The sequence below is a fragment of the Rhineura floridana genome, chromosome 2 (assembly GCF_030035675.1).
Source record: "Rhineura floridana isolate rRhiFlo1 chromosome 2, rRhiFlo1.hap2, whole genome shotgun sequence".
Classification (NCBI taxonomy): Eukaryota; Metazoa; Chordata; class Lepidosauria; order Squamata; family Rhineuridae; genus Rhineura; species Rhineura floridana.
The window spans coordinates 145293224-145306369 of NC_084481.1; the positions used below are offsets into that span (position 1 = coordinate 145293224).

General features: G+C 40.3%; 1 protein-coding gene across 13 annotated transcripts in view; it reads left to right on the forward strand.

Moving 5' to 3' along the window:
• The window catches only part of TRIM44 (tripartite motif containing 44), a 147737-nt gene that overhangs the window by 117520 nt on the left and 17071 nt on the right, over nt 1–13146 (forward strand). For 2 of the 13 annotated variants that reach the window (XM_061610783.1, XM_061610788.1), the window contains one exon: nt 11095–11439. The exons of 8 other annotated variants lie outside the window; for them this stretch is intronic. In XM_061610783.1, the coding sequence (XP_061466767.1) occupies nt 11095–11127 (33 nt within the window). In that variant the 3' untranslated portion in view covers nt 11128–11439. Of the gene's footprint in view, nt 1–7771; nt 7823–11094; nt 11440–13146 lie in introns of those variants that run through there. 3 more of the 13 variants (XM_061610785.1, XM_061610789.1, XM_061610782.1) reach the window with 2 other exon arrangements.

Genomic DNA, 13146 nt, shown 5'->3' on the forward strand with positions numbered 1-13146 from the left:
TGTGATGTTTTGTTCAATGTTTTAATCTAAGTTGTAAACCGCTTTGAGATTTGTTTCCCAAATAATATGAAGCTGTATGGAAATGAGTTAAATAAATAAATAAATAAATCGGTAGCCCTTGAAACTCCTTTTCCACCATTTTCTCCATCAGTGTCAAATTTTGATTAGCATTAACCTCATCTGATTGATGTATCTGAGAACGCAGTTAGTAATGTATTCTATAGGGCACATTAGGTGCCAGGGGGTGTTCAGTGAAAATCTGGTATTGATGGTATTTGATGGAATCCTTGCCTGGGAAAACCCATCATGTCTGAAGGAAATTGGTGAGAGTTTTCCTTCTAGCATCACAATACTAAATGGTTGCAGCTTTCTAGACTAAGGTATCAGCAACACCAGGATAAGATTTTGATTGGTTATGCTATGTTGGCACATTGATCAGTATGCCCCATCCTATGCATTAAAATAGTGGAAGAGCAATAGCCTTGGGATCAGGTTTTTAGCAACCTTCTTCCAGGAAGTATCAGTAAGAAACTCAACAGAAGATAAATAGGGATTTTTCTTTTTCTGCTGCATCGAGAAAATTATGAAGTGCTAGGATGATGTTCTGAAGGAAAACAGTGAGAGCCAGGCATTTTATGTAGACTTGCATGAATAGCTGCCCTTTGGTAATTAAATCAGATTTTTGGTTGTAGACATCTTTGCTTTGTCTCTTAGATCACCCACTGCCCTGTGTATGTGAAGGTGCCAATTGTTGTATGTCTTGTCATTTTGAAATTTGTTTCATTCCAAGAGGTTTTGCCAAGCGTTAATATTGCTTTGAAGAAAGAATGCCGTAGTTTTTGAGTTTGAGTCTAAGAACCTGTTTTCACATGTTCTTCTGGTCTTACATACTTAATCCACCCTATGCAGAACTAGATTGGGAGAGACAAAGATCATATTCTTTGTCCTTCTGCATGATAGTTACGTTGAGCTATCAATTGCACCCTAGAACCATTTTGCAACTCAAACAGTTAGGAGTGAAATTCATTCCACAAGAACCGAAGCTGGAAGCATTTACAGGTTCTGTTGTAGGCGATTCAGCAAATACACAATCAGGTGTGCAGGAAGAAGGCGACGAGAGGGAAAGGTTTGTTCTGTGCATAGGTTAAGTGAACCAGTGTCCACCTTGTGTCATTTACTTGCATATACACTGCATTGGCCTGAGGTAGAACAGTGAGCTAATTTTTTGACCATGAGAAAAATCCTTGTCGTTAAAGACATTCAAAGTGTTTGAATTTCAAAATAGCAGGAAATGATGGCATTTTGTAAAATATAAAACCTTTCTAAGAGTAACAATACTTAACAGCTAGTTCTACTGTGTTGAGTGAGTCAATTCCATGTTGCAGCCTCTACTGTGTTTGCAATGTTGCACAGACCTATTGATTATTGATAATTTTTTTATATCCTATCCTTATTGATAATTTTATGCATTTTCAAAGCAAGTGACTGGATGAGTCACGGCCCTGAACTTTCTCTGTTAATCATGTAGAGGAATGCTGCTGCTCTTAATAATCATCCTTTTTTGAACCCTTCCACTTGCATCTTCCCAGACACAGCACTGAACTTAAAGAGCAGCAGTGTACTTTTGAGCTTGTGAGAAATATGATGCGAGCAGCACAGCACAGAGCTGGCTTTTATGAGGGCAATGAAATGACTGCCTGCCTGTTACCTTTTGCCAGGGAGTAAAGCTGAATTCAAACTAGCTTGACATTCATGGCATAGTAAAAATGTTAACACTGTGCTGAAAGGCAGCCATTAGCTCTGAAGAAACTTGTTGCAAGATGATGTAGCTAATAGCCCGGTGAATCATAGAGCAGTTACTTTCCTTTTGATTTGTTGTAGCTTGTTTTACATCCTAAGAAATTCACTAGATAGTTGGGGGACAAATTGTCATCTTGCACCCTCACCTCCTTCATAGGATTTGGTCAAGGGCAACTTAAGATAAGCATTGTAAAATTGTTTGCACACTGAAAGGTGCTACAGAAACAACAATAATTAATAATATATTATGACAGTTTGAATGCGCCAGAAAAATGAAGGGATAGTTCAGTGGTAAAGCACATGTTGCCGGGTTCAGTCCCCAGCTTCTCCAGTTAAAAAGTTGAATAGCAGGACTGAGAAAAGATCACTTGCCTGTGATCTTGGAGAACTGCAGCTGGTCAGAATAGATAGATCTGTGGACTAGGGATCAGTTCCTGTATTCCTTTGGGATCATAGCTTTCAGACCATGTCTCTTAGCAGGCACTTTTCAGGGGAAACTTACAGAAAGAGCATTTGACCCAACCGTCTCTCCTGGTTACTGCAGAAAAGAACATTTGCTGCATCAGACCAAAGGTGTATCTAGTCCACCATCTTGTTTCCTACTGTGGCCAACCAGATGTCTGTTGGAAGCCACAAAGTGGACACAAGGGGGTTGTGTGCTCTTTATTAATCATGTTAATGAGGGAGAGTGTCGTATAGTAGTTAAGAGTGTTGGACTAGGACCTGGGAGACCAAGGTTCAAATCCCCACTCATCCATGAAGTTTGCTGGATGACTTTGGACCAGTCATAGTCTCTCAGTGTAACCTACCTCACAGGGTTGTTGTGAGGATTAAATGAAGAGGGAGGAAAACCGTGTATACTGCCTTGAGCTCCTTGGAAGAAAGGTGAGACAGAAACAATATAATAAACATAATAATAAATAAATAAAGGTTGATAATTATGATGTGCTATTTGGGCTTATCTTCCTTGTGGACGTTAAACATGCTGTTGCTGGCTTTTGAAGGATAGTGCTCAGTCCTTATTGCAGGTGGTCTTCCCAGATCCCCAAAATTGTGATAGAATTGAAAGCAGGTAGCTAAGGGCCAATTCAGATAATTAACAAAAATGCTTGCTTAGTGTGTAGCAGTATATAGTATGTCCAGGTATTACACAACCCATACTGTGTCTTGGGATCTGAATGTGGAATATCTCTGTGTAAATTCACTCTTGGGAATAGATTCTCTAGGACAGGTTATCCTATGAGTAGGTAGAAATTTATTGTTGTCACAAATCTATTTTGTTATTTTTCAGTCTGGAAGCAAGAGTAAAATTCAGGTAAATTAGGCAAAATTTGAACAGGCCCTGGCTCACACATAAAGCTTGTCTGCATTGTGAAGGGGCTATACTTGTGTCATTTCCCCTCTACCTTATTACAGCACTGGGCCCTGGAAGCTTGTAAATAAAAGCTGTGAACTTGGAAATCCCTGATTTAGATCTCAGCACCAGTTTCTCATCTGTAATACGAGCATAATGATATGTGCCTTAGAGCAGACTGAGGAATCTCCGGTGCACTGGCCAAATTTGACCTGACAGATGTCCCAATTTGGCCTTAGGCCATTTCTTCCAAACAGGTGTGGGGCAGATCATGGCTACAAAGGAACAAAATTGGGAGCCCTTGATGGCTCCTTTGCTGGAACATGGTCTGCTCACACCACCCCTTAGTTGATGGGTTTTGGGAGTGTACCATGTTCCAATTGCACAAAGCAATTTGCTTGGAAACCACTGCTAAAATGGAGGGGGAAAGCTCTCTTTTAGCACTGATTTCAATGGAAACTCTGACAGAAGTGTGGGAAAAATCAGCTGTCAGTAATTTGATACCACAATAACATATGGTGATTGACAGGTGAGTTGTCCCTCCCACCTGTCAAAGTTGGCCTGTGGAGTTGAGGACAGGTAAAGATCTGTTCTCCAGAGCCAAAAGGTTTACTACTCCTGCCTTAGAGACTTTTGCAAGGATTACTTAGACAATGTTTGTGAAACACTTTGAAAAGATTCAAATGCTGTATTTGGGCTCCTTTGGGAGGAAGGGTGGGATATAAATAGCTCGCTCGCTCACTCGCTCGCTTGTCATAATCCTCTTTTATTGAAGCATGCAGTCCAACAGAGGTGACTAATCTTTTTTGACCTGAAGGCTGCATTCACTGTTGGCAGGTCCCTAGGGGCTGCATAACAGTAGGGTGTGTGGGCAAAAGTGGGTGTGGCTACCTCACATTCTTTTACAAACTCTCTCACACACAGGATATATGCACACATGTTGGCATGCAGACGCACATACCCCGCTGCTCTGTGCAGATGAGCTTGGGGGGGTCATCACCACCTCCCTGCTCACCAAATGATTCATCTGCATCTCCATGAAAGGGCTGGGCTAGGCAGAGAAGTTGAAACCCCAGTAGCATGTCTACTTTAATTTTCTTTTGCCGCTGCCACTACCAACATCAGTAGGGTCTTGGGGAGGCCAGAGGAATTTGTTTGTGTAGGCTACATCAGTTCCCAGGGCTGGGGGTTAGCCACCCGTGACTTAAAGTAATCTTTTTAAGCATTCAATTTTTTTTCAAGCTTAGATATTCACATCAAATGCAAAGATGTATCACTGAACACTAAAGTCAGGATAATTCAGACCATGGTATTCCCGATCTCTATGTATGGATATGAAAGTTGGACAGTGAAAAAAGTGGATAAGAGAAAAATCCACTCATTTGAAATGTGGTGTTGGAGGAGAGCTTTGCGGATACCACGGACTACCAAAAAGACAAATAATTGGGTGTCTGAACAAATTAAAGCAGAACTATCACTAGAAGCTAAAATGATGAAACTCAGGTTATCATACTTTCGACGCATAATGAGAAGACATGATTAACTGGAAAAGACAATAATGCTGGGGAAAACAGAAGGGAGTAGCAAAAGAAGAAGACCAAACAAGAGATTGATTGACTCCATAAAGGAAGCCATAGACCTGAACGTACAAGATCTGAACAGGTGTTTCATGACAAATGCTACTGGAGGTCGCTGATTCATAGGATCACCGTAAGTCATAATCGACTTGAAGGCACATAACAACAACAACAAGATATTCACAGTTCAAACAACTGGCATTTTCTTAGTCACGCCAGCTGATTTTCAGAATATATAAGAGAAGGATGGAGCTAACACGGTGTCTACAGTTTCAGGATTATCAGTGCCAGCCATCTCCTGCTCGGAGAGTACTTCTGATGCAGGATTCACATAACATGCTCTACAGGTTGTTGGATGCACTGGACTCTTGCTGAGCATGTGTCTGAATCTAGAAATGAATGGTCCCTGTCCAGAAATAGATTTCTGTGTGCAAACTGCCTGTGCTGGATTGTGGTGCTAACATAGTGCCTAGTAAATGCAACAAATTTATGCCAGTTTTTCCTTTAATGTAAAACCCTCCCTCCCCAGACTAAGATGCATCCAGACTCAGAGGAAGGCAATGGTAAACCACCTCTTACCATGAAAACCCTATAAATAGACTATAAAATGCAACATGAGATAGTGCTGGAAGATGTTCATTGTTCTTCCCCAGTAGCTCACTGAGTGCCATCTGATCTAGGAGTCTCATCTTCCAGCACTATCTCATTTTCGCATCTGTGCGCATCAGCCTCTTGGCTTCCATTCGGCATTGACCCAGTTGCATCATTAGTCACAGCGCTACTCGTAGTTCATTGTTCTTCCCCAGTAGCTCACTGAGTGCCATCTGATCTAGGGGTCTCAAGTACGAGTAGCTCTGTGACTGATGCAACTGGGTCAATGCCGAATGGAAGCTAAGAGGCTGATGCGCACAGATGTGAAAGGAGAGTCTGGAGTTGTATGACGTACACAATCGGAACATGGAATGTGAGAAGCATGAACCAGGGAAAGCTAGAAATTGTCAAGCAAGAAATGGAACACATCAACATTGCAACACTTGGCATGAGTGAATTAACATGGATGGGAATGGGACATTTTCAATCAGGCAACTACAAAATATTTTATGCAGGACATGAGAAATTAAGAAGAAATGAGGTTGCTTTAATAGTGAGAAGTGATGTAGCAAAAGCAATTAGGAGCTATAACGCAAGGTCTGAGCGAGTGATATCAATGAGATTTAATGGGAAACCTATTAACATAACCATCATCCAAGTCTATGCTCCAATGGCAAACAGAAGAAGAGGAATTGGAGAGATTTTATGCAGACATACAGGAAGAAATTGATCACAGACCAAAACAAGATGTTCTGATAATCATGGGGGACTGGAATGCAAAAGTAGAGAACAGAGAAGAACTAGAAATTGTGAGAAAATGGGGCTTAAGAGATAGAAATGAAGCAGGAGAAAGACTTATTGAATTGTGTGAAGCCAATAATTTGTTTCTTGCCATGGACCGCAAAAAAGACAAATAATTGGTGTTAGAACAGATTAAACCAGAACTATCACTAGAAGCTAAAATGATGAAACTGAGGTTATCATACTTTGGACACATAATGAGAAGACATGATTCACTAGAAAAGACAATAATGCTGGGAAAAACAGAAGGGAGTAGAAAAAGAGGAAGATCAAACAAGAGATGGATTGATTCTATAAAGAAAGCCATAGACCTGAACTTACAAGATCTGAACAGGGTGGTTTATAACAGTTGCTATTGGAGGTCACTGATTCATAGCTTCACCATAAGTTGTAATTGACTTGAAGGCACATAACACACACACACACACACAGTTTTCTATTTTTAAAAGCGAATTCACAGCATCTGCCTCTTTGTCAAGCTGGATATTAAGCATGCTTGAGTTTATCATTAGGTTGCATTTAAAATGGTAAGAGCTGACTAAAAATAGATTTACCTCTATGGATAGCTTTTAGAAGAAGAATCCGGAAGACTGTTATTTGCCAAACCAGCATGCCTTTCCTACTCAAAGCAAAACGATGTGGTCCATCCATTAGTAGCTGATTGATCTCCAGTTATTTACCTCTGTGAATGATCTCTAGCCTTTTGTCTTTTGCTGTGATAAACACAACTAGAATAGAGTTTGATCTTGGCATCAGTCGGAAAAAGAACGGCATATTCCATTAAAGAATTGTACCTATAGAATGTCATCAAAACCCCATGCATTCCATGCCTAACAGTCCACTCAAATGTAAATTACTTTTTTCCCATTGCCTCTTGAAGCTGCAAAATATATTTATCAAGGACTCACTGTGGAAATAACATTTTTAAATTTTTGCAATGATAAAGTAGTTTTCTGTTTCACAATTATATTTTCCCTTTCAGAGAAATGGTAATCAATTTATCTTGGCCTTGTAACAAAAAGAGAGAACAAGTATTAGTTAGAAATGCATCTCTCCAACCCATCTGTGAGTTGTTAGCTAGGCATCTGGTCGTATATTAAGGCAGAAATTTATTGATTATTTTCATAGGATCTGTAGACTAATCCATGTGAACCGTAATTTGATCCCTAGAAAACTTTATGGAAGGCTATTTGCACTCTATCTTTTTGGCAGACAATTTTCATTTACTGTGAATTAACAAGTAGCAACAACTTCAAATTAAAGGGTTAGTATAGATGCTATTTTTAAATCTTATGATATAATCTAGGGAATTTAGGTATGCTGAATTCCACTGAAATCACTGCAATTAAAGTGTGTGTTTACTATAGTTGAGGAAAATTCAGGATAGCTGCTAAGGGAACAGACTGATGGCAGCAGGAGTAAAGGAGGTGGCAAGTGGGAGAACAGACTGGTAAATTAGCATTCTTGAGCTATTTGCAAAGTTCCCGTGCTAAAATTATATGGGAGCATATAAAGAGCATATGGGTTGGATCCAGGAAGATCAGTCTAGCCTGGTATTCTATTCGAACAGTGGCTAGCCAAATGTCTTTTAAAGTTTCAAACACCTTTCAAAGTTTAAACAGAACACTAATCTTTTTCCTTGTTGTAGGAAACTTCAAAAATACTGGTAACCTTGCCAGATTGAAGGGCAAAAGCATTGTGGATCAGGGCAATGTGTAGAAGTCATTCTGTGTCTGCTTCCCAGTAACTAAGAGTTCGCAGAAAGAAGGCCATGCATAATAAAGAGGTCAGAGAGAACTGGTGTCCCCTTATTTATTTATTTTTAATTTGGTTCCATTTATAAGTCTTCCTTTCATCATTCAGATCCCAGGGCAGGTTATAACAAATACCAAACATCTGTGATAAAATTAATGAAAATCTAAAACAGCTATTTGAAACAATTCATAGTACATATACAATAGTAATACAGCCACTGTATTATTACTAGGGATGGAAAGATTAATTTCAGTTCTCTGAGCGAGAAATGCCAGACGTCCAAACTGGATTTAGAAAGGGAAGAGGTACCAGAGATGGCATTGAGAAAGTGGATAGAGAAAAGTTCTTCTCCCTCTCTCATAATACCAGAACTTGTGGACATTCAAAGAAGCTGAATGTTGGAAGATTCAGGACAGACAAAAGGAAGTACTTCTTTACTCGGCGCATAGTTAAACTGTGGAATTTGCTCCCACAAGATGCAGTAATGGCCACCGGCTTGGATGGCTTTAAAAGAAGATTAGACAAATTCATGGAGGACAGGGCTATCAATGGCTACTAGCCATGATGGCTGTGCTCTGCCACCCTAGTCAGAGGCAGCATGCTTCTGAAAACCAGTTGCCGGAAGCCTCAGGAGGGGAGAGTGTTCTTGCACTCGGGTCCTGCTTGCGGGCTTCCTCCAGGCACCTGGTTGGCCACTGTGAGAACAGGATGCTGGACTAGATGGGCCACTGGCCTGATCCGGCAGGCTCTTCCTATGTTCTTATGTTCTTATATCGCAAACATACATTGGGTGATGGAACGGACCAAGGAATTTCAGAAGAAAATCACCCTGTGCTTTATAGATTACAGCAAAGCCTTTGACTGTGTAGATCATGAAAAACTATGGAATGCTTTAAAAGAAATGGGGGTGCCACAGCATCTGATTGTCCTGATGCGCAACCTATACGACCACGATACCTGCAGGAACGCCTCTCCCGTTACGAACCGGCTCGTACACTACGGTCTACTACGAAGGCCCTCCTCCGGGTCCCGACCCATAGGGAGGCCCAGAGGGTAGTAACAAGATCTAGGGCCTTCTCAGTGGTGGCCCCCGAATTGTGGAATAGTCTCCCCGAGGAGGTACGCCTGGCGCCGACACTATTATCCTTTTGGCGCCAGGTTAAAACCTTTCTCTTCTCTGAGGCATTTTAATTTAAGCTATTTATGTAAATGCTGAAATTTCTATTTTAGATGGTGTATTTTTATATTTGTTATACTGACTTTCTAATTTTATTATTGTATATGTTGCTATGTTTGCCGCCCAGAGAGCTGTTTGCTAGTCGGGCGGGATATAAGCTGAATAAATAAATAAATATAAATATACTCTGGACAAGAGGCTACTGTAAGGGCAGAATATGGAGAAACCGATTGGTTCCCCATCGGAAAGGGTGTGAGAAAGGGGTGTATTTTATCACCCTATTTATTTAATCTGTACGCAGAACATATCATACGGAAAGCAGGATTGGACTAAGATGAAGGAGGTGTGAAAATTGGAGGGAGAAATATCAATAATTTAAGATATGCAGACAATACCATACTACTAGCAGAAACCAGTAATGATGTGAAAAAAACAAATGCTGATGAAAGTTAAAGAGGAAAGCACAAAAGCAGGACTACAGCTGAACGTCAAAAAGACTAAAGTAATGACAACAGAAGATTTATGCAACTTTACAGTTGACAATGAGGACATTGAACTTGTCAAGGATTAGCAATATCTTGGCACAATCATTAACCAAAATGGAGACAATAGTCAAGAAATCAGAAGAAGGCTAGGACTGGGGAGGGCAGCTGTGAGAGAACTAGAAAAGGTCCTCAAATGTAAAGATGTATCACTGAACACTAAAGTCAGGATCATTCAGACCATGGTATTTCCGATCTCTATGTATGGATGTGAAAGTTGGACAGTGAAAAAAACTGATAAGAGAAAAATCCACTCATTTGAAAAGTGGTGTTGGAGGAGAGCTTTGCGCATGCCATGGACCACAAAAAAGACCAATAATTGGGTGTAAGAACAAATTAAACCAGAACTATCACTAGAAGCTAAAATGATGAAACTGAGGTTATCATACTTTGAACACATAATGAGAAGACGTGATTCATTAGAAAAGATAATAATGCTTGGAAAAACAGAAGGAAGTAGAAAAAGAGGTAGGCCAAACAAGAGATGGATTGATTCCATAAAGGAACTTACAAGATCAGAACAGGGTGGTTCATGACAGATGCTCTTGGAGGTCACTGATTCATAGGGTCGCCATAAGTCGTAGTCGACTTGGAGGCACATAACAACAACAAAATTCAGTTCTCCACATTTCTGCATCAATTTGTGTGTTTTTTCATTTTCATGAAAATTCTCCAGCATTTTAATGCAAATTTCCCTTAATATACACATTTTTGTAGGCAGTTTTGATTAATGTACATAGTTTTGCAAGCCATTTCTCATCATATAATGCATTTTTGCATGTTATCTTCACTCATATAATCATTTTTATGCACACTTTCCCCTAATACATGCATTTTTGTAAACATTGTTGGGCAAACTGCATTGCAAAATTCAAATAAGTGCGAATTTCAAAGAGTGACTGTGTTTCAGTTCTCATATTGTTTCGGAAAGTCCGGATTTGATAGGTTTGGCTTGAAATGCAAACGGAATTAAAAAATTTGACCATCCCTAATTATTACACACAACAGCAGCTGATCACATTGATTAACCTGCTCCAAAAGCCTGGATAGAAAGATAGGTTTTTAACCAATGCTTGAAACTTGAGTAAAATCAACACCAGATGAATATCTGAGGGGAAGGCATTGCAGAGCCCAGGTGCCACTGCAAAGAAGACCCTTTCTCATGCAACCATACCATGCAGTTCCCATGGTAATGGAACCATAAGAAGAGCCTACTAGTACATGTCATGTAGGTGGTGACATAATAGAATAATTGAGTATGCCAGCATTTTTGTGGCTTCTGAATTTACCCTGGTGTACCAGTTGCTACCTTGTTGTTGAAAATCTGTGGATATAGGAACAAGTAAGCCCTGTTTCAACACACCTATTCACATCCTGGCAGCCCACAGTGACAGACATCAGCTGCTTGTTCATAAGTTCCCAAGAATCTTTTGTGTCTGGTCTCCTGCTTTTCAGGGGAAAACCTCAGGCTAATCCCAGTGTCTTTCTTGCTTCCAGCCTTTAATCTGCACTTTGAGGAATGAAGCATGACAGCAAGAAAAGTTTCAGCCTGGCCCTACTTGCCAAGCACTGAAGGAGAGAGAGTGAAAAATAGAGATATATTTATAAACCCAGCACACAGCGTATTCTCATCTGTCAGTTGCAAGATCTTATATGAGCAGACACTCCAGTGGAAAAACTTTTGTGTGTCTTTTTTCTTAACCTTGTAATAAGTCCTGAAATTCTAGCAAAAGGACTTGTGTCTATATGTGTGTGTTCACCTTTTACCTTCCCTACTTTATCATATTTTTCTCTGTCCTTATTGTTTGTGAGTAGCTATTGAAAAGGAAAAAGGACAAAATGCAATAAAACGTAAGTCTTGTCATTTGAAGGTGAATTTGATCAGCTATTTGTCATCTCTGCTACACAAGCTTTTTGCTGTTTGGGGCAGATTAATTTTATTCAAACCACATACTCCATTACCAATTAATCAGGAGAATTTCCACGGAGGTGGGAGGTTCGCTCACCTGTTTGACTTTGGAAAAGACGTACAATCAAACAAGTGAGTATTAACATGTGGGTTGTTGTGAAGGGTGCTCGCTACTCTGCTGAAGGTTCACTCTTCAGCTCCCTGGAGCTTTGCTGCTGCTAAGAGATGAGCACAGTGGTGTACTTTAAAATTTTGACTGCCAGAGGCCAGGGTGACATACTCAACAGAGAGGGACAATCTCTGTCCGCAGTCAAGATGTCTTGCTAATGAATGATACTGCCCAGGCCCTGGGCTCATGTGCTCCCTTCCCCTCTCTCCTCTTTTTTATACAGAAGAGGAACTTGGGAACAACTGCTTCCACTTTTAAACAAGCCACAGTTCCTTGTCCTGTCCAAACTAGCAGAACTGTGGTTTGTTTAAGCTATGGTTAATGAAAACAAGCCAAGATCAAATTGTGGTTTCATATCTTGGCTTGCTTAAATTATCTATCATTTAAGCAAACCACTGTTTTTTGAATTTGAACATCACTGGGAAGTATGGTTCATTTAAAAGCAAAAGCAGATGTGCCCAGTCTCCTATTTTATTTCACGTGCCAGGAAGAGGAGGTGGGGGGGGGGGAGAGAGAGCAGGAAGACATGGTCTCCCTTTACATCTGACACAGGCCTTAAAAGTACTAGATAAGATGGCCTCTTGGTATGATCCAGCATAGCAGTTCTAAATCAACTATATGTAGCTCTCTGTTTCTTAGGCTGTTAACAGTGATGTAATGCCCGAGGAACAAATGCTGACACTTCTGTGCTTGCAGAGTACCTAGTAGCAGAATTAGTTCTTCATTAGTTCAACATTCATTGGGGCTGAATAATGCTGCCTGTCCTTCAAAATTCAGGATCAACGGATTTCCCCCTAAATCTAAAATAGTTATGCCCATTTTTAAAGTTTTTAAAAATGTATTGCTTTGTATTGTTTGACTTTCTTCATCTAACTCACTTTGACATTTTACAGCTGAACTGTGCATATAGCATCGTGTACTACTGGGATTGGGCAACTATTCCAAAATGTAGAACTTCATACCAATCTGACTTTAGAAATTTGAGGAAGAGATTTGAAATTTTCATTTTGATGGGTCTATATTTTAGTCATCAGAACACAAGAATGGAGGTGCATTGTACCCCTTTGTATACTGACATTATGCTTTTTCCTGTTATCCTAGATCAGCCTTTTTCAACCAGTGTGCCTCCAGATGTTGTTGGACCACAACTCCCATCAGCCTCAGCCAGCATTGCCAATGGTCAGGAAAGATGGGAGTTGTGGTCCAACAACATCTGGAGGCACACTGGTTGGGAAAGGCTGTCCTAGATTAAGGAGTTATAGTCTATTTAGGGACTTAATACCCATGTGTAAACTCTTCATTGGGTCTCACTGTCCTCCTGTGGGAGTATAATTCAGGTATATTTTCCAGTAAATGGAAGATGTGATCAAGATCTGATTCATCCTGTTTCTGTTTCTGGTCAGCGGACAAGCCCTAGAACTGAGACTGCACCAGTTAAATTCGCCAGTTAAGTCATCTGCTTTCTCCACAA